We start from the raw sequence: 26,740 nt of genomic DNA on the forward strand, positions 1-26,740 counted from the left end.
AAACACCTAAGTGCATCAAACCGGCGGCTTCTTTCTTGACAAATGATTTTGTTGAAAACTTGGGTGTCGATATCGGTACCACATTACATTCTTTCAATTTGGTTTTCATATCAAGGTATCAATTTTTAAGAGCACAATGGGATTATGTATAGCCCAGATATATTAGGCAATCCCAGCCTCCACATCCTTCTTAAAACTCTCAACAATTGGAATCATACCGCCTTTATCAAGCGTGAACCCCAAACTCAACGCATACGTGTTGTCAAACCTCTGCGGCCACGAATCCACCAATCTCTTCGTGGTCGGATCATCCTCAAACTTGATTAATTTCAACGCGTCCTCCCCACCTACTTGCCGCAATGCGTCGATCTCGTCGCGGATAGTGGCCGTGAACCCAGGTGCGCATACAACTCGACTGTGCCTCGGAAAGGCAGAGCTTGAAATATGTTTAGCGTGGATTAAGTTGCGAACGACGGTTTGGGGGCTAGAAAGCCAGACGGGAAGGTCAAGTTCTGGAGAAGATATGTTGGTTCCCATAGGACATGTAGCTTCAATGCCTTTCAGCGGTTCACGAATGATTCCTAGGTTAGAGGGGACAAAAAATGTTGATATTTTTTCTTGAATACTTGTTAATGAATGACTCTTACCTGACAAGAATGAAGAAGCCGCAGCTGCTGGAGGGCCTGGCCGAACAACGATGGTGGGAAGCCGAAGTATACGTCCATCCACCAGTCCTCGTCTTGAAAATTCATTAATGAAGAGTTCCGACGACAATTTGGCCAGTCCGTATGCACCTTCGGGGGTGGCGATGGTTTCTGGTGTTATGATATCAGGCTACATGGAACAGGTTTTGGCTGAGTTGATGGTTAAAGTCAGGAAGAAAACCTACTAGTGGACCTCCATATACCGCACAAGAAGACGTGAATACGAATTTAATGAGCCGTCCTAGCTGTGCTCCGTATCGACGTGCGCATTGTAACAAGTCTCGTACGGAGTCAGCGTTCACCTACACGGTACGGATGGGCGCCAGCAGAAAAGCTTTCAAGGGAGATGTTGTGCACACCTTCAACCCGAGATCAAAGTTATCCTCTGATCCCCGAGACATGATTCCATGCATGCAATACACTGTATCCGGAATACCAAACGGTGTATTGAAGAGTGCGTCAATTTCTTTAGGATCTGTCAGATCGGCTTTGATGGTCGATACGTGCTCGGAATCGGTGGTACCACGTCCGGAGGGAATTTTAGGCTGAATAACATCGGTGAGGATCAAGCGGATATTTGGAGTCTGAGGGTCTTCGAGGAGTGCGCGGGCTACCTGTCAATATGAGATCAAAAAAGTGATGAACGAAGAAGCGACAAGGGGGCAGTACCAAGCTAGCGAGGAAACCTCCAGCGCCGGTGACGAGGACTACGTTCGTAATTGTCATTATGGTTGGAAGGAAGGAAAGGTTTCAGGCCGTGTAATTGTACCGGTAATTATCGATCCCGAAACACCTGATCATCGCGAATCATGGCAATCACCAAGTTGCATGTTACCATCAAAGTGCTATTGGCAGGGGTACTCTATGGCCACTGGATACTGTACTTCCTTCATCTTTTTCATCAAGATTTTCCAAGGTTGTTGGGAGCGGATGGGCTTATACTGGCAGAACGGGGAAGGGTCTTCTGACGATGATGTTGCAACATATCACTATTCATAGGCCATTCTTTAACTATCTAGGTCGCATGATCCGTGTGGGATCTGAGCTCGTTGTCGGGGTTGGGGTAAATTTGAAGACTAATACAGAAGGTGAGAGAGATTATGACAATATATTTGAACCCACGACAATAGACCACGATGTACTACTGGCTAGGTCATAAGCGTACCTATTTCATGAGGGTCAGAAATGTTGACTTCGAAAAAACCTGTAGGATGGAGACCCATTGGGTAAATATACGAGGCTGACACAACTGTCAGTCTTGACATCGGGAAGTTCTAAGAGAGCATACCTCGGGAAACTTCCTCCTAATCTGCTCGTGGAATTTACGAGCGAATTTCAAGTGGGTTGGATCAGTATGCATGTAACACACTGCAAATGAAGTATTGATATATTTTCCTTTTTTCAGCCGTCTTGAATCAGAACGCACCATGGAGATCCATTCCCTTTGTTCAACAAATTCGTCATGAGCCTTGCTATGTTTGTATTCTTGGCCAGGAATGAAGTTATCCAATGACCTTTCGTCCGAGGTGAAACCCATTGGCAGCGGTGGCGCATCTTCATAGCCTTCGAGAGAAAAAGAGTGAGGAACTGAACGCATCTTCATGTCAGGAGACACTCGTGCAAGATATGGTCCAAATCATAGCAGAAAGTGTGAGGCAGAAGTACAGCCCGCAGCAGCTGGCTATAAGTGGCGGGTAAATAAGTAAAAATTATTTCGGAAGTGTATTTGACGGTTGGAATCAGTTTAGAATGCCTCAAAGCCCCATAACTTGAAGCAAATAATTGTTCTTTGTGCGCGCGGCTTCCGAGACCAATGAGGATCGACTGCTGACTATCTTGTCACTTGTGTCACGTCTCTCTTGGTTTTAAATCCTATCATTTTGAGCATCTTTAGATTCTTTACCTGATTTTCATCGCTCCCGGCCTAATACTAGTACATAGTATCCTGACATTCAGAATTGATGGCATATGAGGGCATATGCCAATCCATGCCTCAGGAAAGAACCCGCATCATGGTCGTTGCGGTGGCAGAAAGCAGTGTGTTGAGGGAAATAATTTACAATGAGGGTAAGTAGTCGGAATCCAGATGGGCGGGTGAGCGGGAAAGACGGAGCGAAAGACGTAGTGATCTTGATCTCCTCGGCAATTTTAAGTTCTCCCACATGCGCACCATCTACATGTGGAGTTTCTTCTCAATGCGGTCGTGATGGTGTTCATTAAACCAGCTTGCTTCTTGATGTGAGTCCTCATACCAAGACGCTGCAACCCGGAGGTACACATAATTATAAAGTGGTCCTCGTTTCTGAGTCGTCGACCCCAATCTTATTTCTTCTAGATTTTTCCCGGGCTTGCATTATGGCTGTAACGACTGTGAAGGCTGAGCTGGGAGGAACCGTTATAGATTGCTTAGTATACGGTAAGTCGACCAAGTGCTTGCCCAGTCGTCAAATTAATCCACAATCATAGGACTCTTTCTTTCTATCTTCGCTCGCGCTATGCAAGTTCTGCTCAATCGAAAAATCTACGACCGGACCTCTCTCTTCCTCATGTCCACGACCGTTGCCTTGTTCTGTCTGATCACCTCTGTATGAATAGACGACTTGTGAAATACACTTACCCCTTCTAATAACCCGTAGCACCTGGCTTTGGACGTCGATCGTGCATTCCGTGCATTCACCAGCAACATTGGAACCCCGAACTATCCGAAGGACTACTTCAATATCCTTTCCGGCGCTGAAGCACTGGCGAAAAACTCGGCCTATGTGACCATTACGCTCATTGCCGACGCATTTTTGGTATTCATAGCTAGTCTCCTTTAACGTTCGTGCTAAATGATACGTATCGATCAATAGACATTTCGTTGCTGGGCTGCATTCGGGCAAAATTATCTAGTGATCATCATCCCATCCGCTTTGTATATCGGAAACCTTGGTCAGTATTAGTCTTTGTTCATAGCTGTTCATAGGTTATCCAACCACTGTCTGAACTTTGGGTATTCTAGCAACTGCATGTTGGGCACTCGTAACATTCAAAGAGGCTGAAGATCCAACCACTGGTGTGGTCATCGTGGCCGAGGTAAGTCAGTTTAGCCCATTTGTTTGTCTTCTCTCTCAAAATTTCCAGGTCATTTCCAGAGTCAAGTACATGTACATCACAACCCTCTGCCTCAATTTATACTGCAGTTGTACGTGTTAGACTAACGACTTCGAAATCTATGTTAATATACACGTTCTGCACAGTGGCCATCGCGACTCGAATATGGCTCGTTCAGAGGCAATCTACCGGTACTAGCGGGCACCTTCTGAGAAACACTATGACCATTATCACTGAATCAGGTAGGTAGGATTTCTTTAGAATCCCCAGTGCGACTCTGATTGTGTCATGAGCAACAGCTGCACTGTATTCAGTGTTCTTGATTATCCTCATCACAAGTGCCGCTCTCGAAAATCCGCTCATGTATGCCGTTCTCAACCCGGTGCGTTTTAACGATCACTCTATTCGAACTGTCTTCTAACACTTGTTGTGCCATAGATGCCAAGCATCATTGTAAGTTTATGTTCTTGTGCATTTCTTGATTGTCCCGCTGACTGTGTTCTGGGAATCGATAGGGCTTTGTGGTAAGCACCCTTCATGCTATGCTATTTACATCCATTCAATTTCCCATTTCCAGTTCTCATCCATTATAGTCCGCGTAGGCTCAGGACGTTCGTTCTCCACACAAAAGCCTACTCACAGCATTGGTGTTGATCACAACGGAGGTCTCCAAACGCGTTCACTCATTGAATCAGCCATGCGATTCGGTCGCCCCAGACGGGCGTATCACGGGGAGGAAAGCACTTTTGGCCTGGACACCACCACTGCAGGTGGAGACAGAACCACTTCGATTTTTCCAACAACCAGTGTTCATTTTTCTCCGGATTTTTCTCGTCAAACTCCTACGACCGCTGAGCTTTCGAGTTCCTCGGGTTCGAATTCGATACCGCATCGAAAGGATGAGGAAAAATTGGATGACTGAGCGTCCTATTGCTGCTAACTCAGTCGCTATATATACAATATATGTATCATACATCTCATACCTTAATCGATAAATGATAAAATGCAGGAGGAGGTTGTACTCTCGAAGATGAATTTCTACCTGTCTTCGACATTGATGGATACTAAGAAAAAACTTTCCAAAATTGATATGTTCTATGCCACTGGCTAGCGCCGGACTGACGCATCTCATACACAGCTTGTTACTTGACACGAAGCTTATCCAATAATTTCTGCAACTTGAAGTTCCCTCCCAACGTCTTCATTTCCTCGTCTATCCTCGTTTGCAACGTGCGCAACACCGCTAACGTATACTCAAACGACTTGGTTTCCTTCTCCATGTACGATAGAGCCTGTCTCTTCAATGTAGGAGATTTAGGGCGTTGTTTAATGATATCTGTGACAAATGATGAGACTCGGTGGAAGCCACTTCCTGAAGACTTACCTAGAAGCTGTGTGTTTGATGTATCAGCGCGTATGGCATGAACCAAGGGGAAGGAGAATTTTCCCTCGGTGAGATCTTCTGCGAAGCCTTTCGTATCGCTATACTAAATGGATTCAAGTCATCAGTTTCGAGTTACCGGCCAACTGATGAAAATGAAGTCGCAAGGAACAACCAGTGGCAGGAATGACCGGAACGAAAAAAAAAATATAAAAACGACAATCACGAATTTCAAGGTTAACAGAACCCTGTTGATTCAAGAAGGGAATTTGGTACTCACGCTGGCGTCTTGAAGATTACTGTAATCGTCGCGGATCTGGTACATCACCCCAATCAAATCTATGAGGGGGATATAATTTCTGGTGACGGCGAGTTGAAGATCAGTTTGATAGGATCAATGAATTGTGAAACAACATATACACGTACACATCTTTTTGTTTCGTTGCGCAAGCCATCATCAATCTTATTAGAATCCTGAAAAGACTGGCTGTTTCTGGAGACAAGATGTCAATGCAACGTGAGAAGAAGGAGATTGTATCAGATCCGTGTTCAACAACAGACTGATGTACGAGCAACATAAAAAGTGCAATAAAGGGAAAACGTACTGTTCTTGATCATCTCGATATATTCATCTTCAGTGGGACATTTTACATGATCCCGCCACAGGATATCCATTCCTTGGCCTCGATGAGCATTCAGAAGCTCCTCTGCACAGAAATGAAATGATCAGCAGGAGGAACAATGATCTACTCCGACAAGCTGTGTAACCTGTTATGATCTCCTCTGGGGTCGAACCAGCTTTGATCGAAGTATCATCTTTCATAATGCCACGGAGCTCTAAAGCATCCTTGTATACCTTGATAACGATATACGATGCTGCGTTGACGGTTTGCGGTACACCGTAAACCTTATTGGCAACTGTCATCGTATCAAGTGAATGCTAGTCCCCATATATAGATCGCCGAAACGCGGGAAACGCGATAAAGTTTGCTCACCTGGCTGTCCTCGACGAAGCTCAGAGCCATCTTCGATATCATCGAACCTGTAACGAATGATGAACCAAAAACAATCACTCCGTCACACAAATCAGGTCACTCCCTCAACCGATCAGGCAGGGTGGGGAAGTATTCTTCAGTGATACTCACAGTAAAGAGTCATTTTGCAGTGCTTGAGCAATTTTGACGATGAGCTCCAGCTGTGTGGATTCAACGTCGAGCCAATCATTAAGAGCATTAGCCAGATATCGCAGGGTTTCTTTACTGGGTGCGGAAGTCAGGTAGGTGTATGGGGCAAGGATAGCCTAATAATGGTACGAAAAACGCGTCGACATTCCGATCGCGACGCGAAATGCATTGATTTAGTGAGCTACGATTCGAATATAGTGTCGATCACAGCTTACCGACTCGTTTTCCTCGGTCCATAGGGAAGCATTTAGCGTCCCGGAAATAAGTCTGGAGTGATCTGCCATCTCATGAGGGAGTAGAGCGTAAAGGTTGTTCGGTCTGATTGGCGCTGAGAATTCGAGCGCTTCAGTACATTCTACACTGATATATGTTCAACGTTCAACATTCAGTAGGCATTTAACGAGTGCAAGAAATGTATTCAACTACTACAACAACAGAGGATACGAGATAGAAGAGTAAGTAGAGATAAAGATACGGTTGAGAAGTTCGCAGTTGAATGACGATGTCATCCATACTTTTATATATATCTGTAGCCTGAGCTTCTCGAAGAGATAAGAAGGAACAACTTTCTAAGTGCCTAGGCTTTGACTTTCTTCGTCTGGGCTCCTTCACTGTCATCATCATGTTCGCGGAGATCGCCAATCGAGCGCTTTTTTCCATTGGTTGTACTTGTAGTGGATGCGGGGGCGCTGAAAGTTCCGTCTGCGTCCTCGTCCTCGTCCTCATCGCCTTCATGATAGTCTTCCCCCTCGTCTTCGTCTTCGTCCTCTTCTGCATTAACCTCGGGGATGCCATTAGTGACACCGGACTAACGACGAAGAGATTGACATGGCGTGATTGGTTCATGAATCAGACCATGGAATCATACTATAAAAGGAAAAAAAAGACGAACGTTCCCCAGTAAGAGGGCGGTCAAACTTGATTTGTTGGGAGGTGCTCCGTGGCCCTCGTCGTCTTCTTCTTCGTCTTCAGAGCCATCTTGGTACTCCTATGACGGCGAATGTCAGAATTGAGAGCATTTTCTACCGTAAGAATGAAAGAAAAAGCAATGCGAGTCTAGCAGCAACGACTGCTTTCACAGAGCCAATTTGAGGAGGTCAGTACTAACCTCCTGGTCAAAATCATCATACGTATCGCTTTCTTCGCCTTCATCATCATCGTATGCTACGACTGGTTTGGAGGCGACAGCTCTAGCTGTTATCGTAGGAGAAGGGTTGTTCCCGCTTGTTGCTTTCTCAACATCAGCGGTCTCTTTGGAAGACATTGGGATAAACGGGATGACTGATAATTTTCCGGATAGGTTTACGAGTGAGATGAGACTGAGAAGAGAGCTAAAGAGAGAAAGCTATACGTTCGACGTCAAATGTTTATACCTTGATTGTCGCTTGCCAGTGTTTCCAGATTCGTATTTCAATGAAGGTACGAGGGAGGATGCTCGAGGATGAGTCAGAGAGGCACTAAGTGCCAGAGTTGCAGTGAAGGCAGGTAAAAGTGGGGGGATGTGAGGATATATACCCTCCTAGACGCGGATGGGAAGTTGCAGGTCATTTTGTGTCCGGAGAAGGTTCGGAGCGGGTGTCTCCGCACATGTCATGTGATCGTGTTACGTACAAGCAAACCAAATCCGGAAATTCCGACCCGTTGGCACTCCCTCTCGTTGCATACCCGCTCCCCTACCTCAATCACCCATCACGATTATCTCAGAACAGTAGGGAAGAGCAGATATTACTTTTCCGCAATGGCACAAAGAATCGTTGCGTGCCTTGGTCCTCAAAAGTTGCTGCATAGATGATAGAGGGAACTACCGGGATGATACTCATCAGTGCATCAGCACTCAATGATTTAACATGAAACGATCATCAATCAGTGGACTGCTGGGGTGGCGAAAAAGTATATAAGGGACTCTGCCCCCGGATGTGGTCGTTCCAAACCTACAAAATTTCCTTGCTGGTCGAGGAAGCCAGTGCATTGAGCTTGTCGACACATCTTTAACGACCGCCAGATTCTCGGTGCAAATTAGCCTCAGCCCTGTAAGTTATCTCACATTCGAGAAAAACTTCCTGACCTCCATTCTCGCATGCGCATTCTCCAGCATTACCTCATTGCGAAATAGACAGCTGCGACAATGCGTCTGAACTTCGTCTGTCTTGTTCTTGTTCTTGCCTCTGCTGCATACGCGGGCCCAATTTCGAATGGTTTAGTAAGTGGTTTCCCAAAATCATCTTGAGTCCGGCTTTGGCCAATCTTTCTATGTATAGTGCGCCTGGTTTCGCTCAAAATCGATGCCATACTCTTTTGCAGCCCATTCAGGCCACCTAGACAGCGGGAATGCAAACTACCAGGTACTGCTAGCAAAAGACAAGATTGCCAAAGAGCTTGTTCAAAAGCTCTTCAAAATCGGCGCTCATGTTGATACTTTCACGGAGCAATCCTTCATTGGTGCGACAACGGACATAACACAAGGGTTCGATTTTGAGGTCGGCCAAAACGTAATCCGAAAGCAAGATTCCGGTCCATATTACGGACGGGTGAAAGCAAACATCAATTTTGTGGGAGACAAAATGGTAATAGATGAGAATTCCATTGGGGGTTACCTGAAAGCAGCTGGAGGCAAATTTATATTTCAAGTCGGTAGTGGAAAGGCTACACAGGAAGTTGTTTTACGTTGCTCTTGACCAAAGTGAGTTGCTGCTTCTTTTCGAGGTGAGACCTAGTTATTAATGGTTACATACCAGCTCGGCTGGAATACATATCCGTATATCTCTCGTTTTCAAGTTGATCTTGTTGAATGATACAAATATCTTCCTCCATCATGCATCATGATTGGGCGAGTTGAGTGTTTACCGGTCATCAACAAATTTGGCCGCTCGAGTCTTTTTTCAAACCCTACAAGCTGGCAAGTCGTCTATTGAGTTTTGGCAGATATTTCCCTTCTGCCATGGAACAGGTTATACACAACTCCAGAATCGACACTATTCATGGCTACGACTAGCCGCCAACGGGCTTGAAGTTTGTCACATCCAAGATTTATCGCCTCCTCACTGGTTTCCGCATCCCGTCAGACTGTTCCGTGGCCGAGTCCGTTGCATACCGAGGCCTAAGAAGATTTACGATCAGATAAATCGTATAACAAGATATCCGCCGATCTGTTCGTAGAAACAAGTATATGCCCTCGTGCATTCTTACAGATTGTCCTATTCGGTATTGCCGTTTCTGCGTTCCTTACTCTGCATTTTGTGATGACTTGAGACTTGTTACTGAAAATCCGAATTTTCTTGTTGCTACTTTAGGTCCCTAACTTCTGTGATATCTTTTGTACAAATCTCTTTGTATTGTATAGTATGCAGGGAACAGTCTGGGGACAACCGAGGTTATCTCAGGCATTTAGGACATCATCGATCATCGACATCCTTCATCGACATCTTGTTGTGTTTCAACGGTATATTTGTCCTGAGTCACCGTTACGCGGTAAGTTCCGGATAAATTTCTGCTCACCAAAGTCTCAGCCCACCGGATGGAGGTGCGGGATGCCTCAGTGCTACAAGAAAAAGTTACAATTACATTGAATCCAAAAAATATTCACCGAACACTCACCGAACTGACTCGAGTGAGCCTCATATAGTAAAATAGACCATCCAAGGCATCTCCTGTCGATAGACTCTGTACAATTTCGATGTCGTCGTATGAATGGGACTAAATAAAGATTATCATTCCATACATCCGATTTGGGGGGCGTAGGAAAGTTCAGAACATTATTATCCCTAAAGTCACCGTCCAATATCTTTGCCTTTCACACCCACATTTCTTTTCTAATCATTCAAGTTTCTCAGTCTACACTCTTTTTTATCTCAACTTCAATTTGCTCAAGTAAATTGCTCGTGTGAGTCATGTTCCGTTGAACGCCTCGAGGCATCGGCGATCCCAGTTGGCTGACCCATTCCTCGTGGCTTTCCAGAAACAACGTCTCTTTCTCTACCAGACCGTCATATATCCTGCTTCACAAATATACCGGCAAGATAGCTCAAGTTCATGCCAAGTACTATCTTAGCCCGTCAATCAGGAAGCAGCAGTAGCCCGTTGCAGAAAGCTAACACACCTTTCGGCCGTCTTTCGACTGGCTCTCCAGGAGCATTGAACGCAGTTGCACCTCGTCGCACCTCTTCTCTGAAGAAAGTTAATAGTGGAAAGGGAAGAGGAAAAGGGAGGTCCAGTGGCTCAACATTGACTTTTGAAGAACCAGAGTCTACAGTTTTCATCGATCGAGAGATGCTCAAGAATCATCATATGGATACTGCACCGTCCCGGAGGGGTCCTGTGCGGATTGACCAGGATGGTCCATGGAGTGTCAGCATAGCAGAAAGTCCTCACGACTCTAGGTCGTATAGTCTTTACATAAAGAGTCAGTGGCGTGTTCTCGACTTTCTTCTTATTTCTTACATCTTCTCCAGCACCTACACACAATCTTACCCTCACCAGAACGGTCATGGAGATTGTCGAACTTGATCACAAGCTTCGCGACTCCATCGTTTCTACCTCCAAACTCCCTACTCTGCCTTTGGACCCAGCTTCGATTCCTGCTGTACCCAAACGCAAATCTGCGTTTCTAAACACTCTTTCTCGTTTAGCTTCACCGACATCTGCCAAGTCTGGTACTCGGCGGCCAGTCGTTAACGGCAATGTTTCTTCGACAACACCCTCCGGACTACCCACCCCAGCCGCGTCGCCATCTATTGAACAAAACGATCCCTTTGTTTCATTCACGGCCTCTAGTGCGTTGCTCAATGCTGCACTTCCCACTCCATCTGCCACCAGTACCGCCCTCGCTGCCTATTTCACTACGTTGTCCAACCTACAGCCAGTCCGCCAGGCCAGGGCCTGGAAACGCTTCGTCCGTGTAAGAACTGACGATCTTGAAAGTACCCGAGTCGAAAGGGCGATTAAGAGAGTCAGATCAGACTTAGCTGCGCATGTTGGTGGGACGAGAGATAAAACGGAGAGAGGCGGGAAGATGAACAAACTCATCGAAAGTCTAACCCTGGATTCCAAAACTGCCGAAAAGCGGGAGGAACTTGGTCACAATGAAGAGGAAAAGGCATTGCCAACGGAAAACCACGAGGTCAATGCCGAGGAAGAATCGGACGAGCTTAATAACGAGGAAGGTGGAGGGAAGGAATTACCTGACGTACCTGAAGCTAAACCCGAATCTGGATCCGGGTCCTCAGCTGAAGCTAGCAACAACCAAATTCTGACTTCGCCCGCTCCAGAGGATGCCGAACCTACCTCTCCAACTACCACAACCGAGCCAACATCTCCTACCGCCGCCACTTCCACCGCCGTCATAGACCTTAGCTCAACTCCTCGTGCTAGTGAAGAAGAGCCGCGCGCTCCAGTCACTTCTGCTCCCACTCCAGAACCTCCCTCTACTGCTACTAGTCGCGTGCCCCGCTCTCAATCGGCAGACCCTGACCGTCGAATATCGCGCGCCTATCACTCTTCAGTCCACGAAGGCAATCTTTCTTCTTCTCAGACCGAAACCGGCGACGAATCATCCAGCATCTCTACCGCTGCTCGGAGCATGAGCAAATCCGCGCGTAAGAAACGCAAGGAAATCAATTCTTCTGCTGCTGCTTCTCTAAGTGGAAGCCAGAAAGAGCTCACTAAGAAAAAGTCCCAACGAAAAGTGGTCGTGGATGATTTCGAAATGCTACGGGTCCTGGGTAAAGGCTGCGCTGGAAAAGTGTTGCTGGTGAGACACAAGGCCACCGCCGATTTATATGCGATGAAGGCAATCACCAAGAGGCATGTGCTAGCGCATCAAGAACTGCAGCATACCTTGACGGAACAGGCAGTTTTGAAGAGGATGGCTGCAGTTGATGGGAATGGGCAGCCTAATCCAAATGGAGTGGTGAAGGACCCATTCGTGGTGAAGTTATGGTGGAGTTTCCATGATAAGGAGAATCTTTTCCTGGTGATGGTAAGTTCGTTGATCTTTTGTATCTTCTTCGTTGCACTTATTCCTTTTTTCCAGGACTTCCACCCTGGTGGTGATTTAGCGACACAGTTGGCAAGATGGGGTCGTCTAGGCCGAGATCGTGCACGATTCTACGCTGCCGAAATCGTCGAGGGTGTTGAGGGCCTACATGCAGCTGGTGTAATCTACCGTGATTTGAAACCCGAAAATATCCTCATCGGTGCCGATGGTCACATCGTTCTCACCGATTTCGGTCTCTCAAAAGAGTTTCCCAGACGAAGAGATGCTGTCACTGCTCCGGCAACGCCGTCTGGCAAAGATTTTGTCGGCGCGCAACCCCCGTGGATGAAAGATACCGGCTCCGAGATTGGGAATGGTGTGCCAGTAGTAGACACAACCACCACCTTTTGTGGCACGGCAGAGTATCTCGCACCGGAAGTGATTCAAGCACTGCCATATAGCTATGAGATTGACTGGTGGAGCTTTGGGACGATGTTGTATGAGATGTTAACTGGAATAGTGAGTTTATTCTCTTTATCCTACATTCCCTTCTTCTTCGTCTATATCTAACATTCACTGCAGACACCGTTCTGGGCCAACAACCATTCGGACATGTATGTCCGGGTACTACAGGACGAATTACAGTTCCCAGATGAGAGATCTATGGATCAGGATACAAAGAGTCTGATTCGAGGAGTAAGTTCAGATAATAGTCAAACGTCGGTTGCTAACTGTCTATAGCTCCTTCAACGGAATCCCGCCCTCAGAATATGCGAGCCCCGAATAAAACGGCATCCATATTTTTCCATGATGTCAGCTGAACTGTCACTTCGCTCTTTCCTTTTCTACTTTCTGACAACCTACTTTGCAGAGACTGGTCTCATGTGTATTATAAACGCTACATCCGTAAGGAGCATCCTGGCTTTTGTACAGCGGATCCTAATCTCATAAATTCTCAGCTCCGTATATTCCACCCATCGATCCCTCGAACGCGAGCGATACCCAGAACTTCGATGACACTTTTCTAGATATGGAACCTGTTCTTGACGACTTCAATGACAACGAGAACGAGAATACCGATACTGATCTAGAGCATGAAAATACTGACACTGATCGCACAGACGGAGAGGAGACTAACACCACTCCCTCCCAATCCCGAAGCTCTTCCCTACATCCAATATCAAGGCAGAATGAGCAAGAGAATGATTCGGTTGATGTTTTTGATGGTTATTCATTCAAGGGCAGACATTCTGTCCTCATAGATGATGAGCAGGAGGATGGAGAAATATCCGAAGAGGAAGAGACTGACGAAGACGAGGACGAGGACGAGGATATCGCCAGTGGCTTGCTTGGCGATCTTGCACCTCCACTTTTGGGCGAGGCTACCACGGAGATACCCGAGGAAGAAGAAGAGGAGTCACCTGAGCCTAAAACACCCGAAGCTCGTCCTGTATCTCTTCCTGTCGACGAAGAGGGTGTCCCGCCGACTGCCACTCCTTCACGCGAACCTTCGAATGCATCTTTATCCGAGGTTCCGGCAGCCATCGTTGAGGCTAAGCCACGCAGAAGCAAGGAAGTGCCGGCAGAACCAGCACCTCCTCCTTCTCCACCCGCGGACAAACTCAAGCCTGCTCTCCCACCCAAAACACAGCCTCCGAAAGCCAGTCGTCCTGCTCGTCGCAAAGAGCGCTCAGGTGTGCACGCATTGGACCGTTATTTGTCCGACGGACCCGACGAAGCAGAGGCCACTTCGCGCGACGAGGATGACGATGAAGATTGGGACTTTATCGAAGCAGATGGTGGAGAAGATCGCAATGGAGCAAAAGGCGCCAGTTTGTTCGCCCGAGGGGTCGTCGATAGGTACCGCTTGGCTGTGTTCAGGAAAGCTTCGACTCCGAGTCGCAGTGGTACTATGTCCCGATCCGTATCTGGGCTATCGAAGACCTCAGATCTAGATGCAACTGCATCTCCAGAAGAGTCTCCTAGCCCCTCCATTCGTAGAGGTAGAAATCAAGGTCTTACATTCAGAAAGACTCCTCGACAGTTCCTCAGGCCTCGGTCCCCTCCGCCGTCGTCTTTCTCTTCAAAGTCTGCCAAAACGCTAAATCATTCCAATTCTGCTACAATGAGCTCATCATCGTCCAGTGGAGGGTTGTTCACACCTGCGCCCTCAGTTGGTGGGAGCACAGTACCGGTGTCGTCCCACTCATTAAAGTCGAAAGAGTCTGCAGCTTCAGTCGGTGCTCAAAGTTACTCTTCGGATACGTCTGCGACCGGCGATACACCGGCAGATCAAGTTGTGGAAGAGCCCGAGAAATATAAGAACAAGAAGCTCAAGAAATACAAAGAGAATGCGGAGAAAGTGTTTTCTATCTTCTCAAACTCACCTCGCCCCTCGAATCCTTCGTAAACGCAATAGACTGTGCGTGAAACGTGTTTCATCCGTAATAGTAATATGTCTTTCGCTTTCTTGCCATTATCCACCGCTCTGCTTTCTCCAGTCTTTGTTACGGAAATTCCTCAGAATAAAAAATGATCCTGTGTATGCATTCCTCTTTTCTTCCCTAAATTTTTATACCTTATGCACTTTCCAAATGGACTAGTCTCGTCTGCCCAATCTATAAACCGGTCGACATACCCACGTTCCCTTTTGAGTGATCCTCTCTTTCTCTTTGTGTTTCTCTTCAAGCTTTCAGGTCTCATGACAATATTAACTTCTAATGGAGATTGAAGAAGGCTTTGACTGCATTCACTGTGGTACTACTATCCACTCACACGTACTAAGCATTAATCCTTGACTAATAAAAGATATTCCTGCTCGACATTCTCTCTGCCGGAAGGTTGAGCTATATCAGTTCCATCTTAAAGCTTAAAGAGTTTGTTGCCTGTACGATAATAACTGGTTGACCTGTCCCAAAGTCGACATGGCATACAACAGTACTTCTCGAGCAGATTCTTCCACAGCGCACGTCACGGTTCCCGACTGATTTCTTGTCGTCCTTCGTCTCTCTTTCTAGGTACTTCCTGGTCGAAACATAACAAAAAAGGACTAAGTAATCATCGAGTGCTGGAGCCTCTAACTAGTTGACATCATTCGGAAGAGGAAGAGCAAATTCTTTGCCCAGCAAGTTTTTTTATCCTCCTTGGCATGACCGGTTCATTGGCATTCTGTGGCATATTTGCGATATTATTATGGAAGGAAGACTGTATCAATCAGATATGGAGAGAAACCTAGTCAAACAAGGTGATTGTGCAACAATTCCTTCACAACTCTTCATGAGTAACATTGAATTCTTCCCGATCAGAGTTCCTACAAGAACGGCAAAATCAGTATGGGTTTGCATGATCCCATGAATTGAAGACCAATCACCACCACCACTCTCGAGGCGTCTCTTTATTTAGCTCCTCTCCAATCTTCCACTCACCACCCCCTCCAAAAATATGCTCCTTGAAATTCAATATCGCTCTATCGAGCGGAAACACCCCGTCCCGTCCATATTTCACCCAATCACTTTGAACAGGCCAACTGAGATGAACATTGATATCTTGCATCGAGTCCAATCTGTGGAGGTCCTCATTATAGGCGACGCCGGACGTACCGCGAAACCCGGAATTCTCAAGCATGGGGGAAAAGCCCGGTTGGACTATCACAGTGAGGTCTTTTGGGAACGGCCTAGAACGATGTTGAGTAGTTTGCCACCGGTACCGCAATAAAAAAGGAAACATACCTGCACTTTTCTTCGTACGATACTCCCAAAAACTTACCCTTTATTTTTTTCCAGAGGGGACGTAACCACTCTTCTCCTAGTGAAACTCCCCTTATCAAAACTTCCACCATGCCCCGGAATCCCGCAGCATTGACATGACAAGGATTAAATTCATGGGGTAGGAGACGTTGATCAGTTAGTCGGAAATGAGAAAGATTCTCGAACTGGTCGCGATACGAAGACAGCGAACGCCTTTCGCAATCACAAGTGTCTTGGTTACCCATAATATGTAAATGAGTGACAGTGTCTAGCTGGGGAAACCCCTGCATCCTTCTCATCTGCCCATCCTCCAAATCATCGGGCACTTTCCGGCCGGCGTTGGCAGTATTACAAGTCCGCGCTAATGGTTTCCAAACACCACTAGCTTTCACTGTCAGATCCCTCAATCGTGGAAAATCACGATTGAAGAGGCGCAACTCCTTTGCAGCTTCCGGATTAAGTGGTCTTCTGCGGTTGTATCTGGGACAATTCTCAATGTACAGAAGATACGAAAATGTCTCCAGGGAAGTATGGGTGCGATTGAGGATCCGGTCCAGGACTGCTGGATGATCCCTCAGCGAACGCTTCCGTTTCCTCGACAGCTTCGTATTATGAGCGACCGCATCAGCTTCTTCATCCGGAATGTCCAAATCATCTTCGGGACCACCAAAAGCGGCCCAAACCGAATCTGTGAACACTGGTCGGCGAGGATAATATTTAGACGTGTTCAAGAATCCGTAATTGTTCTCAATATCCCAGACGCTAGAATCAGAAAGCAGGAGTTGCTTAACCACGATTTCTGGGTTTTCCTCTAGGTATTGCGCGAATTCAGTGGCCTGGATGAGTCCCGCCACTACGAATGCACCCGGAGGAAGAAAGTCAGTACTTTCGGGAGATAGACTCGATTTGAAGGGTTCTTCCGTGGCCATTGCATCACGGAAGTGATGAAATCCCAGGAGAGTGAGGTATATGGGTAGATGGAATGGTAACATTGATGAAGGTTTCTTTACGATTGCACCATTATAAGGCTACTACAGAAAGCTGTGAAGATGGAAGATGCGAATATAAAGGAGTACGCGTGAAAATATGTATTGGTCAACAGACATCAATTCATTGCCTGGCATATAACTACAAGCTGTAGATAGATAGATAGATAGATTGATACTCAGCTCCGTCCCTAGAGACGGGGTCCCGCATCGGAACAGCCGGTTACAGTACATGAACAATAGCGAGCTCAGTCTGCACAGAGGGAAGGGTAGACTACTGCTGATGTACTGCATACGAGTAAGAGTAATGTACGAGAAAGAGCGAGTGCGAGAGATTGAGAGTGCAAGAGATGTGAGAGTGCGAGAGAAATAGATGAGTAAGAGTAAATTAACGAGTACGAGCGACAAGAAGAGATACAAAAAGGTACGAGTGATGAAGATACAACGGCGCAAGAGAGTACGAAAGGAGGAATTGAAGGTATCGGAAGAAAGTCGTGTTGAGAGTGAAGTTGAACACAAGGAAGAAGAAAGAGGAAGAATGTCATTGCCTTGACAAGAAAGAGAGGAAAGGGTAGATGATGATCGATGATTGTCTAACCTTCGTCTTCCTCGCTCTCCTCTTCACAGGCTATGTGAAGTTGGCATAGTGAATTCCAACATACGACAGTAGCGTAGATGAAACGTGCTGTGCGAGTGATAAATGTGTTGTTGAAGATGAAGAGTTTGAGGTAGTGAAGAGCCTCGGCATTAGAAAATTGTTGGCTTCGAGGAAGGGGGATGAATGGCGATATGTCGAAGAGGAAGGTGGTTCGTAAGTCAGTGATGGTCTCGTCAGCTACACATTGAAGGAGGATATGCTGGGGAGATTCTGGATGAAATGGTGATTGGCATGACCGACATCCCTTTGTGTCTTGTTCTGCCTCGGATATGGGGTCCGTTCTTGCCGGAGAAGCGCGGAATATGAGAGGGACCATGTCACCACACAGCAATCTGGTGAGAGTCCACTGATGATCATGATTTCGGATTAGTATGAGGTAGTGGCGCAGCGTTCGAGTGACGTATTTGGCTGGTCCTTCTTTCTGTGGTTCCCGGCGGCTGTGTAACAATGCTAAGCGATGGCTGTTGTCAACTTCTGACTGGAGGTGGGCGTTCCGCTCGTGAGAGATAGATTTGATTAGTTGGAGGACGGATTGCTCCGAGAGCTAAGCCAGTGGGGGAAGGGAGAGTGTTGAGGATGGAAGGTGGGTGATGGCCCAATCGAGGTCCGAGAGCCAACATTTCTTGGCCTGAGTTCAAAGATTGTTGTTTTCCTGGAGTGCGAGATAGGCGTAATGGTCAGGTGGGAGTTTCAGAAGGTAAATGAGATATCGGAGAGCAAGAATGACTCGACGAACGCAGATGGGCATGATGCCAGTCTCAGTGAAGAGAGGAGCGACCATAGAGCGACGAGAGAGACCTAGCATCTACCGGAGGAAGAGAAGCTGCACCTGTTCAAGCATGGACAGCAGGTGTTTGTCGGTGTCGATCACAATTTCACAGCCATTGATGAGGTGACAGTCAATGAGTGCCGAGTAGAGTTGCTTTGCAATCAACGGGTCGAGACGACAGTGTCCAATGATGAGGTCGCAGCCGGCGATGCTGCCAGCAGCAGTGATTGCAGAGTCGCACTTCACCGTATAATGCGCAGCAAATAGATGTCGGTGTGTGAATTGGAGGTGGAGTCCGACATAGCATACAGAATCTCGGTAGGATAGTGCTTCGCCAGCAGGGTATAAGGTGGGCAGGGGTGAGGGTAGGCGGCCAAAGACCATAACCCAGGATTTCCCAGCGCTGATGGAGAGGTTATTTGCATGGCAGTAAGTTTCGAAGGCTTTTAGATGGGACTGCAAGCCATGTGATGAGCGTGAGATCAGGGCAATGTCATCAGCGTGTTCAAGATGAGATATGACAATGCTGAGTAGGTCGAGGTCGTTGGGGTCATGGATGAGATTGAAAGTGGACAAGAAGATGTTCCAGAGAGTTGGAGAGGAGGGGTTGCCCATCAAAACCCCACACATAGCTCGGAAACGATCAGAGATGTCACCATCATGGGCGATGATATAGGTCATCTGGTTGTAAAGGGAGCATAACCAGTCAAAGTATTTGCCTGTCAAATTGTAGTCAGCCAGCTTGTTCCATAAGCTGCTTTGGTTCGTTGAGGGAAAAGCATTTGAGATGTCTACAAAAGCCACGTAAAGAGTGTCATCCTGAGATTTAGCCTTTTCAATGAGGGTGCGGAGATGAGCGCATTGTTGTTTGTACGGTATCCCGCCCTAAATCCGTTCTGTGAGGCAGGTAGAATCTTAGCCTCTTCCAGTGCCTGGCTCAGCTTGAGGTGTAGTAGGAGTGAGGCGAATTTGAGGATACAGCTTTCCAAGGCAATCGCTCGGTAGTTGTTTGGGTCAGTTGCGTCCTTTCCTGGCTTAGGTACTGCCACAATCAGTGATGTGAGCCACGATGTAGGACATTCATTGTGCGTGAATGCGCGGTCAAAGAAGGAGGCCAACCGGTCGTTATCAATGTCCATGATAGTCGAATATGTGACAAGATCAACACCAGCCGAGTTTGAATGGGTGGTGCATTTAAGATAGCTCTTGATAGTGCCAATGTCGTCCTCGGATATTGAAGAGTTAAATGAGGGGATTGGTGAAGAAGGTGATGGGTTCGGGATAGCTTTAGCTCTGGAGCTTTCATGTTGGGGGATAGGGGATCAATGGAGGTAGTACGAGGATCGGGAGGGTTCATGCGAGGAATGAAACAGCTCGTTAGTTGCTCCAGTGTAACCTTAGGTAGGGGCTTGTCAGGATTGCGTAAGGATTTGTAAAACTTCCAGAAGGCAGCACCACCCGTGTCAGCAGCGAGCCGCAGGCGCGATAAGTTTGCATCCTCCATCTTCCGTCGGTGAGAGCGACCGCGATGGTCAACTGTAGAAGAGGTAGCAGGGATGCAGCGAGCCATAGGTGGTAGAGACTTTGGCAATGTTCGTATGTGATTGATGGATAAATGTAGTGTGCAATTAATTGAACAAAAGGCAATTCCGCCCGCAGCAGCCAGGCAAATGAAGATTTCTGGGGCAACAATTCAGAGAACTGGATTTACCAGGATTTACTGCTTACACATACGACACATGCGTTGAGCATGGACAAACCGGATAGCAATACCATGGCATTCTCATATTACTTCATGAACACAAGTGGGTTGTCTAATTTTTTATTCCTCCAATCAAAATACGGCTGATGATAAAGTAAAGATATAAAGAGCATAGCAATAAGTCTATGCAAGCGACATAACCCAGATGGTATAACCGTTGGCCTGGAGGAAAGCCACGTAAATCTATAACGTCTATCACATCCGACACCCTCACTCCCGAATTCAAAAAGCAGTTTAACCAGATCCTGGAAGAGAGAAAGACATGCCATAAGAAATGGGTGAAGAGGCCAAAGGCATAAGATAGACATACCACCAGAGTAGACCTTGCCGAACATGAGTTCCTGAGCCTTGTCGTAGAGCGAAAGGACACCAGCACCAGCGACAGCACCTAGACAGACAGTGAGACACACAATACAGCAACAAACCAAAAAAAGAACGTACGAAGGATGTTGGCACCAGCACCCTTGAACAATGAAGCAGTACCCTCCTTAGCAACAATCTGTCTTCCAGCGTCGAACATGGACGCGTATTTCTGACCAGTACCGGAGGTCATCATCATACGACGACGAATAGTGTCAAGAGGGTAGGAAGCAAGTCCAGCAGCGTTGGTGACAACCCATCCAAGAGCGAAAGCGGCGAGGAAAGAACCTTCGAAAGGACCGACGAGAACAACAGGCTCTGCGCAGAGGTGATTAAAAGGAAAACATGGCACGAAGTAAACAGGGGCATACTAAGAGAGTCGAAGAGACCAAAGTAAAGACCACGGTAGACAACGATACCGACGACTGAAGGAACGAATCCACGGTAGAGACCTGCAACACCATCAGAAGCAATGGTTTTGCGGTAAACATCCACCAGGCCGTTGAATTGACGTTCCCCTCCACCCTTGGCGGATTTTGCGTCGTTGGCGAGACGAGTACGGGCGTAGTCGAGGGAGTACACGAAAAGAAGGGATGAAGCACCAGCACCGGCACCGGAAGCAATGTTTCCAGCAAACCACTTCCAGTAACCCTCGTTCTTCTTGAAACCGAAGAGCGATTTGAAGTAGTCCTCTGCGAAAACGTCACGTCAATCACATGAAAACGCGGAAAGTTGATTCGAAACGCACTGAAAGCAAAGTTCAAGGCTTGGGTTGGGAAGTACCGAATGACATTGGCAGTGTTACCTCTCCATAGAGAAAGAACACCCTCGTCGGCGCTGGTACGTTTGAAGGCGTCGGAGATACCCTTATATGGGTGGGAGAGACGACCTTGCTTGATCTACAGAAGAAACTTAAGTCCAAAACTTGATCGGAAGTTGCCAGCAGAACGCACCATCTCATCCTGGTTCTGAATCAAGAGCTTTATACGCTCAATGGGAGCCGCAGCAGTCTTCGAGACAGCCTTTAAAGCAAATGTTCAACATACTAAACGTGAATAAAACGAGGAAAAACTCACAGCAGACACACCACCCATCATGAAGTCGACTATGAAAAATTTTCAACAAAATAGCTCATTGCCAATAAGCAAGCAAAAACTCACTGGCAAAATCCTGAGGAGTCTTTCCCTTCTTGACTGCAGCCATTTTTGAGGGAGAAAAGGAAGAATAAAAAGTGAGAGGGGAGTTTTGGGAAGGTGAACCGTAGAGGTAAAGAAACAAGTGTGTTGGCAAAAAAAATTCGCTTCTTATAGCCTCGCGATCAAAAATTCGGAAGACGCGGAACAATCCGGGTCAGTCTATGTCACGGCCCGGTCTTTGTTGTCGTCCGACGTCGTGTGCATCAACGACAAATCAACGAGGTACTAATGTTGCTGTGATATGCTGTGATATTGCTACCAGCGCAGAACTCTCTCAAAAAAGCATTAGCCTCATCAGATTTCAAATTATTTTCCTAATAGTGAAATGCCCTTTAGCCTCAACGGAAAGGCTCGAAAACATTTTTCAATATCTATGAAATTTGAACGTATGGCTCCCTACAGGCTCTTCAAAAAAGAACGATGTTCCTTCTGTATATCACCGATGATTCAACGATGGCCATTACACAAGCTTGGTCGATACGGTTAGGCCGAACAAACAAAACCGTACAAGAGCCATGTGCCTTCCCTCCCCGTTTCCACTATTATCTGTGTTATTTTTTAATTGTGGGTTCGACCGAGAAGATAAATGGGACTTTAGAGCGTTGGAACCTTCACGGTGTTGCATGTCCTCGGTGCTTTCGAAAACTGGGACCACAAATCATCTGCAATTGGCTACCGCTCGCAAACGTCTCTTGTTCCGGAGGAAGCCCGCGGTGCGTATCATTGGTTTGCTCGGATGTAATCTCACACATAAGTGAAATCATTTTACTAATACTGGTGGGACAGTTTCGAAATGGAATTCCGCCTTCTGGCGAAGATGAGGGTTCAAGTTATGGGCACGTAGAGTCTGGTCATTCTGGCCTGATTGTTGTCATCTGCGGTTCTTATTCGCGCTTCCGTCTGCAGATTTGATGACTTTGCATCTACTGCCTGACCAACCTCGATTGCGGATTGTGTGTAACCTTCAGCCCGAGCCTACGAATATCTTCTTTCATTACGCCTATTTATCTCTCGTTTATTCACGCATCGGATACCCATAATAATATCTGCTATCTTACATTTTTTAGTCGCGCAAACACGGTAGGAAGACTCGGTGGCCTCAGTCATGGGCGCTAATAAGTTGACCTCTTCTTTACTTTCGCTGCTTCAACTCGGCCTCAGCACTTCAATTATGCAAGGAATCAGGTATATTTGAATATCTTGGAATCCCGTTCTTGGGTTATATTTTGTGGAGGCTATCATTCATTGACCACAAACGATGAGCGCGGATAGCAATCTACAGCAACTAGTGCTGCATAAGGATATGGAAATCTGAAAGCCGACCAATCTAACGATCATTTTGCAGTTGCAAACCTTGGCAGACCTGTTGGTCGCGACTCAACTTGAACTTTTGCGTTACCTCAATGAGGGCTTCGATGAGAGTAAATGGCGGAGATTTTTCCTTGTGAGTCTTGTCCTCATCCAAAGGATCTCATTGTCACTTATGTAAATCTGAAAGGTCTTGTCTTTCTTCAAGTCGTTCTCTTTCATCGTCTACACACCGATGGGCATGTCATATCTCAGCTTTGCTCGAACAGTACTTGCTCAAGTACTCGTGAACGACGTGGTCTCTTGGCCCTTGGGTCTATTTCTCTTAGCCAGTATCCTGTACGCAGCGCTAGGAACCTCCCCTGACCGATTATGGGAAATAGATCTATCCTCTGGGATCTTCCGGGCAGGGAGTTTGCAAAAAGCTCTGAGTCTTTTATACTGTGTATTATGGGATATCAGAACGGAGACTGTTCGAGAATTGGAACTCGATACTGGGACCTGGGGGCTCTCACCGGAGCTCGGTCTATCTCACTAGTCAACTGGCATTCCTCCCAACGCCAAACCTCTTACATCTACCGCTATTGATTTCTCTTGGGAGATACTTCTATTCGCCGCTACGAATACCACTCAAAGTTCAACACCGGGTGGTTTACGCCATGAAAGACACATTTTCTCTGCGGCAGTGTTTGGTGAGATCTTTCAGTCTCAAACACGGGATTCTCTAGGATTCAGTCCATTCATTCCTACCCCCATCTAGGTCGTGTATACATAAGTAGCTCTATGCGTCGGGACAAGCGCTTTCACTATGCTGATGCTGGTCTTACAGTACGTCGCAAAACGGAGGATGTGATGTTTCCTACGAGGGTCATAATGTATACCACGCTATCAACTTGCTTAATTGTCGCTGCCCTTGCCATTTTCTTTAGAGTCAGAATTATGCAAGAGCTTTGGCCTATCCTTGATGCGTTGATGTGGATACCGGGTTTACCGTTGGGGACAATAGAGAACGGAAGAATACATGAATGGTAGATGATGGGTGGTGTGGCGAGTACTACTGGGAGTACCAGAAGGAGGCAATGATGAGTGTTCAATTTCTCTGTTCACTCCTTGCAAGCTATAGCAGTACCACGCAGTGTGTAAGTTTTTAGTCGAAGAAGAGGATACACACTGAGCGTTACTCGGTGTGCAATCCTATAATCGCTTTCATTTCGAGCAGCGGATTTCAAGAAACAGTATGTATGTTCACAGAATATACTCTAACTCGACGCAGGAAGGCTTTCTAGCATCCCGCAATAGCAAGTTACAGTATGAATGACTAGTGGATGACGGGAACATTTGGAACATTTACTCTCATTTTCTCCAGGGTGTCCTTCTCTGTCTGGCTAAACTTTGGTTTCACATTGTACTTCTTTGCCATCACGTCTAATGGTTTCTGCCAATACACATTGGCCGTCTGTCCTCCCGAAGTTTCTCTGAAGTCCTTCGCATATCCTAGCTCTCCGCTTGCCCAAGCTGCGTCTATGACACCTTGGAGATCCTTAGACCGAGGTGTCCTCGATCCCAACAGAGAGCCTACGGCATTATTGATTTTGTCGGTGACATGATCGTAGGGACCCTCGATAGTCAAATCAACATGGGCCTCTTCGTGGGCTGTCGAGAGATCCAAGGCAAAGTACAAGCCAAATCGTCTGGACAACATAGCTGTCCAATAAGCATGCCTGAGAGCATTCTTCCTCGGGAGATCAGTGCTTATAAGCTCCCTGTGGAAGTCCCTAGCCTTGTTGTTGAAATCCCTGATCTCGAAGGCCACAGAAACAAACATCATATTGTAGTAGTCAAAGAGAACACCGATCTCTTCTGGTGAGCAGGGAAGAAATGGGATGAAGAACCAGTAAGGTGCTTCATGAACAAATTTCCAAGCTGGAAGATCTTCTCGAGGGATCTTGTTAAGCTCTCCTATGTTTCTTCTGTGATGGAGAACCCAATCTTTGATATAAGTCTCAAAGTTTTTTTGAGTAACATCTGGGAGGAGTGAAACTACATCAAGGTTGATATCAGAGATGTAGTACTTCCCATTCTTTGGTCTGATGACCAACTCATTGCTCTTCTTCAAATCACTACTGTGGATATAGAAACTGGAGGTGCCAAATGAGTCAGTTGGTATGGTGTCATAGCCTGCCTCAATCTTATTTCCATTGAGGAATATGTCGATGGAGGTTCCAGACTCTCTTCTGTGTTGGATCTTCATTACACAGTTGCCTATTCCTAATAGCTCTTCCCTGACTGTGAAGGTGACCCTTGACCAAGAAGTGCTCCCTTCTATAGAAAGGTATGGATTCCCTTTCCTGAGACTATCCTCCAGGCTCCCACCATTATAGGACGAACCAGAAGAGAGTCCAATGGCATATACAGAATTCTCTTGTTTCACATATCCTTTGCTATCTTTGAAAACCAGAGCAGCATCAGAGAAGTAGTAATTCCCTAGATAGCCCTCAGCCAGGGAGATGGATAATGTGTTCTCTCCTGTCAATGAAGATAGTACCAATGAGCCCAAATTCTGTGCTTCGAATCTGGTCGTGGTGTGGGAATATCTCGGAAATAATGGTTGGTTGTTCAGATTGATGTCGATGATTCCTCCAGAAGCGTCCCTCATGTGATTTACAATCAACTCCACAGTTCCGTTCCTTTCCCCATCCATGGAGTAAGGAATAGAGAAGATAATATCAATAGTTCCGCTGTAATTCTTCAGAGCCAAGTAATTCCTTCCTGGCCTGTAGCGGTCCTCGACTGATACGTCGCTGTTGTAAGTAATGGCGGGGACAGACAACGACGTGCTGACATGGAAACTTTCGAATGATGTTGACTTTATGACCAAATGGGTAGCGGTATTGTTGGCCGTGATGGTATTGTTTTCAACAACATTACTGAGGTATTTTCCGCTATCCAGTTGGAAAGTGGTGTCAGAGACAATGAAGCCCGCTCCAGTGTAGATGCCATCACATCGGAATCTAATCCCGTGAAGGTCGACAAACCTCCCATTAGGGCCTTTCAAACAGGTCCTTCCAGCACCCCATGGAACCATGAAGAACTTGCATGAGGGATCAAGATCTAGTAGGTCAAACCCCAAGCTCCCGTCATTGGGCCTACATGAAAGGTACTTGTTGTTTGGACCCTTGATTGACACGGTTTGGATTATCATTATGTGTGGAGAGACTAGTCAAAATATTCAGTGTATGCACTAAGCCAATTGGATGTCTTCAAGATGTCTTACCTGGATATGAATTTTGAAAAATGAGAGAGCAAAGTGGGGCGTACTATTGAAGCTTTGAATATGTAGCTGATGAATGGTACTAGTCGATATATACTCCTTTTACCTATTCCTAGACCAGGCTTAGAGACAGAAATAAGTGCAACGTGCATGAGCACCGATGTTGTCTCTCAAGCTTTTGAAATTAAAATGTCAACCTGTTGTCAAGTAATAGAAGATGAGAGCTAAAGATCTTGTTACCTCTTACAATGCCCGAGGACAGAGCTACTACCAATATCTTGAGATTCCTTGTACTTGACACATAAATAGCATCCGCTCCCTTGCCTCCAACTCGTGGCCTACCATAAGTTA

At 46.5% G+C, this 26,740-nt stretch overlaps 12 protein-coding genes across 12 annotated transcripts; 5 read left to right on the top strand and 7 right to left on the bottom strand.

Moving 5' to 3' along the window:
• Nucleotides 1-162: 162 nt before the first annotated feature.
• On the bottom strand, nt 163-1,430 carry C8R40DRAFT_1161211 (uncharacterized protein; the record flags this gene model as incomplete). Its single annotated transcript, XM_046230100.1, has 5 exons — nt 163-581; nt 648-834; nt 890-1,006; nt 1,064-1,318; nt 1,374-1,430. 5 exons carry the CDS (start codon nt 1,428-1,430, stop codon nt 163-165), a joined length of 1,035 nt encoding a protein of 344 aa, XP_046085510.1.
• A 422-nt stretch (nt 1,431-1,852) lies between these two features.
• On the bottom strand, nt 1,853-2,301 carry C8R40DRAFT_1047439 (uncharacterized protein; the record flags this gene model as incomplete). Its single annotated transcript, XM_046224441.1, has 2 exons — nt 1,853-1,944; nt 1,968-2,301. 2 exons carry the CDS (start codon nt 2,299-2,301, stop codon nt 1,853-1,855), a joined length of 426 nt encoding a protein of 141 aa, XP_046085511.1.
• A 758-nt stretch (nt 2,302-3,059) lies between these two features.
• Nucleotides 3,060-4,719, top strand: C8R40DRAFT_1171525 (uncharacterized protein; the record flags this gene model as incomplete). The annotated part of the gene is made up of 11 exons (XM_046231715.1): nt 3,060-3,120; nt 3,171-3,289; nt 3,341-3,499; nt 3,557-3,635; nt 3,706-3,779; nt 3,828-3,888; nt 3,944-4,039; nt 4,097-4,179; nt 4,236-4,250; nt 4,313-4,321; nt 4,375-4,719. 11 exons carry the CDS (start codon nt 3,060-3,062, stop codon nt 4,717-4,719), a joined length of 1,101 nt encoding a protein of 366 aa, XP_046085512.1.
• A 111-nt stretch (nt 4,720-4,830) lies between these two features.
• On the bottom strand, nt 4,831-6,756 carry C8R40DRAFT_1108787 (isoprenoid synthase domain-containing protein). The gene is made up of 9 exons (XM_046228274.1): nt 6,578-6,756; nt 6,324-6,478; nt 6,174-6,220; nt 5,947-6,096; nt 5,784-5,885; nt 5,605-5,671; nt 5,459-5,537; nt 5,182-5,284; nt 4,831-5,133 (listed from the first exon to the last, which is right to left on the bottom strand). The coding sequence occupies exons 1-9, from the start codon at nt 6,644-6,646 to the stop codon at nt 4,940-4,942; spliced, it is 966 nt and encodes a 321-aa protein (XP_046085513.1). The 5' UTR covers nt 6,647-6,756; the 3' UTR covers nt 4,831-4,939.
• A 183-nt stretch (nt 6,757-6,939) lies between these two features.
• On the bottom strand, nt 6,940-7,626 carry C8R40DRAFT_1171527 (uncharacterized protein; the record flags this gene model as incomplete). The annotated part of the gene is made up of 3 exons (XM_046231716.1): nt 6,940-7,170; nt 7,255-7,350; nt 7,471-7,626. 3 exons carry the CDS (start codon nt 7,624-7,626, stop codon nt 6,940-6,942), a joined length of 483 nt encoding a protein of 160 aa, XP_046085514.1.
• Nucleotides 7,627-8,288: 662 nt separating this feature from the next.
• On the top strand, nt 8,289-9,398 carry C8R40DRAFT_314640 (uncharacterized protein). The gene is made up of 4 exons (XM_046234682.1): nt 8,289-8,392; nt 8,455-8,562; nt 8,621-9,042; nt 9,098-9,398. Exons 2-3 carry the CDS (start codon nt 8,488-8,490, stop codon nt 9,035-9,037), a joined length of 492 nt encoding a protein of 163 aa, XP_046085515.1. The 5' UTR covers nt 8,289-8,392; nt 8,455-8,487; the 3' UTR covers nt 9,038-9,042; nt 9,098-9,398.
• A 1,248-nt stretch (nt 9,399-10,646) lies between these two features.
• On the top strand, nt 10,647-14,743 carry C8R40DRAFT_1047471 (uncharacterized protein; the record flags this gene model as incomplete). The annotated part of the gene is made up of 8 exons (XM_046224442.1): nt 10,647-10,761; nt 10,811-11,434; nt 11,585-12,336; nt 12,391-12,852; nt 12,916-13,029; nt 13,075-13,145; nt 13,205-13,239; nt 13,293-14,743. 8 exons carry the CDS (start codon nt 10,647-10,649, stop codon nt 14,741-14,743), a joined length of 3,624 nt encoding a protein of 1,207 aa, XP_046085516.1.
• A 427-nt stretch (nt 14,744-15,170) lies between these two features.
• Nucleotides 15,171-17,364, bottom strand: C8R40DRAFT_314662 (uncharacterized protein). Its single transcript, XM_046234683.1, has 3 exons — nt 16,062-17,364; nt 15,704-16,006; nt 15,171-15,643 (listed from the first exon to the last, which is right to left on the bottom strand). The coding sequence occupies exons 1-3, from the start codon at nt 17,069-17,071 to the stop codon at nt 15,598-15,600; spliced, it is 1,359 nt and encodes a 452-aa protein (XP_046085517.1). The 5' UTR covers nt 17,072-17,364; the 3' UTR covers nt 15,171-15,597.
• Nucleotides 17,365-20,291: 2,927 nt separating this feature from the next.
• Nucleotides 20,292-21,965, bottom strand: C8R40DRAFT_1108826 (eukaryotic ADP/ATP carrier). Its single transcript, XM_046228275.1, has 8 exons — nt 21,775-21,965; nt 21,691-21,719; nt 21,568-21,636; nt 21,363-21,513; nt 20,986-21,306; nt 20,696-20,932; nt 20,565-20,642; nt 20,292-20,499 (listed from the first exon to the last, which is right to left on the bottom strand). The coding sequence occupies exons 1-8, from the start codon at nt 21,815-21,817 to the stop codon at nt 20,489-20,491; spliced, it is 939 nt and encodes a 312-aa protein (XP_046085518.1). The 5' UTR covers nt 21,818-21,965; the 3' UTR covers nt 20,292-20,488.
• A 446-nt stretch (nt 21,966-22,411) lies between these two features.
• On the top strand, nt 22,412-22,935 carry C8R40DRAFT_1108828 (uncharacterized protein). The gene is made up of 2 exons (XM_046228276.1): nt 22,412-22,523; nt 22,597-22,935. The coding sequence occupies exons 1-2, from the start codon at nt 22,434-22,436 to the stop codon at nt 22,720-22,722; spliced, it is 216 nt and encodes a 71-aa protein (XP_046085519.1). The 5' UTR covers nt 22,412-22,433; the 3' UTR covers nt 22,723-22,935.
• A 418-nt stretch (nt 22,936-23,353) lies between these two features.
• C8R40DRAFT_1237865 (uncharacterized protein) lies at nt 23,354-23,878 on the top strand (the record flags this gene model as incomplete). The annotated part of the gene is made up of 2 exons (XM_046233447.1): nt 23,354-23,590; nt 23,657-23,878. 2 exons carry the CDS (start codon nt 23,354-23,356, stop codon nt 23,876-23,878), a joined length of 459 nt encoding a protein of 152 aa, XP_046085520.1.
• Nucleotides 23,879-24,403: 525 nt separating this feature from the next.
• C8R40DRAFT_1108839 (uncharacterized protein) lies at nt 24,404-26,637 on the bottom strand. The gene is made up of 2 exons (XM_046228277.1): nt 26,393-26,637; nt 24,404-26,334 (listed from the first exon to the last, which is right to left on the bottom strand). Exon 2 carries the CDS (start codon nt 26,318-26,320, stop codon nt 24,437-24,439), a length of 1,884 nt encoding a protein of 627 aa, XP_046085521.1. The 5' UTR covers nt 26,321-26,334; nt 26,393-26,637; the 3' UTR covers nt 24,404-24,436.
• Nucleotides 26,638-26,740: the final 103 nt, after the last annotated feature.

Source organism: Lentinula edodes (genome assembly GCF_021015755.1).
Source record: "Lentinula edodes strain Le(Bin) 0899 ss11 chromosome Unknown C8R40scaffold_21, whole genome shotgun sequence".
Taxonomy (NCBI): domain Eukaryota; kingdom Fungi; phylum Basidiomycota; class Agaricomycetes; order Agaricales; family Omphalotaceae; genus Lentinula; species Lentinula edodes.

Bases quoted from the DNA above. Each gene is read 5' to 3' on its own strand.
- C8R40DRAFT_1108787 (XM_046228274.1), bottom strand. From the start codon at position 6,646: ATGGCAGATCACTCCAGACTTATTTCCGGGACGCTAAATGCTTCCCTA. The intron at 6,479-6,577 runs GTAAGCTGTGAT...TACCATTATTAG, and splicing joins GGACCGAGGAAAACGAGTCG to GCTATCCTTGCCCCATACAC. The intron at 6,221-6,323 runs GTGAGTATCACT...CATTCGTTACAG, and splicing joins CTGCAAAATGACTCTTTACT to GTTCGATGATATCGAAGATG.
- C8R40DRAFT_314640 (XM_046234682.1), top strand. From the start codon at position 8,488: ATGCGTCTGAACTTCGTCTGTCTTGTTCTTGTTCTTGCCTCTGCTGCA. The intron at 8,563-8,620 runs GTAAGTGGTTTC...TTCTATGTATAG, and splicing joins GCCCAATTTCGAATGGTTTA to TGCGCCTGGTTTCGCTCAAA.
- C8R40DRAFT_314662 (XM_046234683.1), bottom strand. From the start codon at position 17,071: ATGTTACCATTCCATCTACCCATATACCTCACTCTCCTGGGATTTCAT. The intron at 16,007-16,061 runs GTATGTTTCCTT...ACATCGTTCTAG, and splicing joins TCGTACGAAGAAAAGTGCAG to GCCGTTCCCAAAAGACCTCA. The intron at 15,644-15,703 runs GTGATTGGTCTT...CCGTTCTTGTAG, and splicing joins ACGCCTCGAGAGTGGTGGTG to GAACTCTGATCGGGAAGAAT.
- C8R40DRAFT_1108826 (XM_046228275.1), bottom strand. From the start codon at position 21,817: ATGGCTGCAGTCAAGAAGGGAAAGACTCCTCAGGATTTTGCCA. The intron at 21,720-21,774 runs GTGAGTTTTTGC...AATTTTTCATAG, and splicing joins GACTCCTCAGGATTTTGCCA to TCGACTTCATGATGGGTGGT. The intron at 20,933-20,985 runs GTATGCCCCTGT...ACCTCTGCGCAG, and splicing joins TGGTCTCTTCGACTCTCTTA to AGCCTGTTGTTCTCGTCGGT.
- C8R40DRAFT_1108828 (XM_046228276.1), top strand. From the start codon at position 22,434: ATGTCCTCGGTGCTTTCGAAAACTGGGACCACAAATCATCTGCAATTG. The intron at 22,524-22,596 runs GTGCGTATCATT...CTGGTGGGACAG, and splicing joins TGTTCCGGAGGAAGCCCGCG to TTTCGAAATGGAATTCCGCC.
- C8R40DRAFT_1108839 (XM_046228277.1), bottom strand. From the start codon at position 26,320: ATGATAATCCAAACCGTGTCAATCAAGGGTCCAAACAACAAGTACCTT.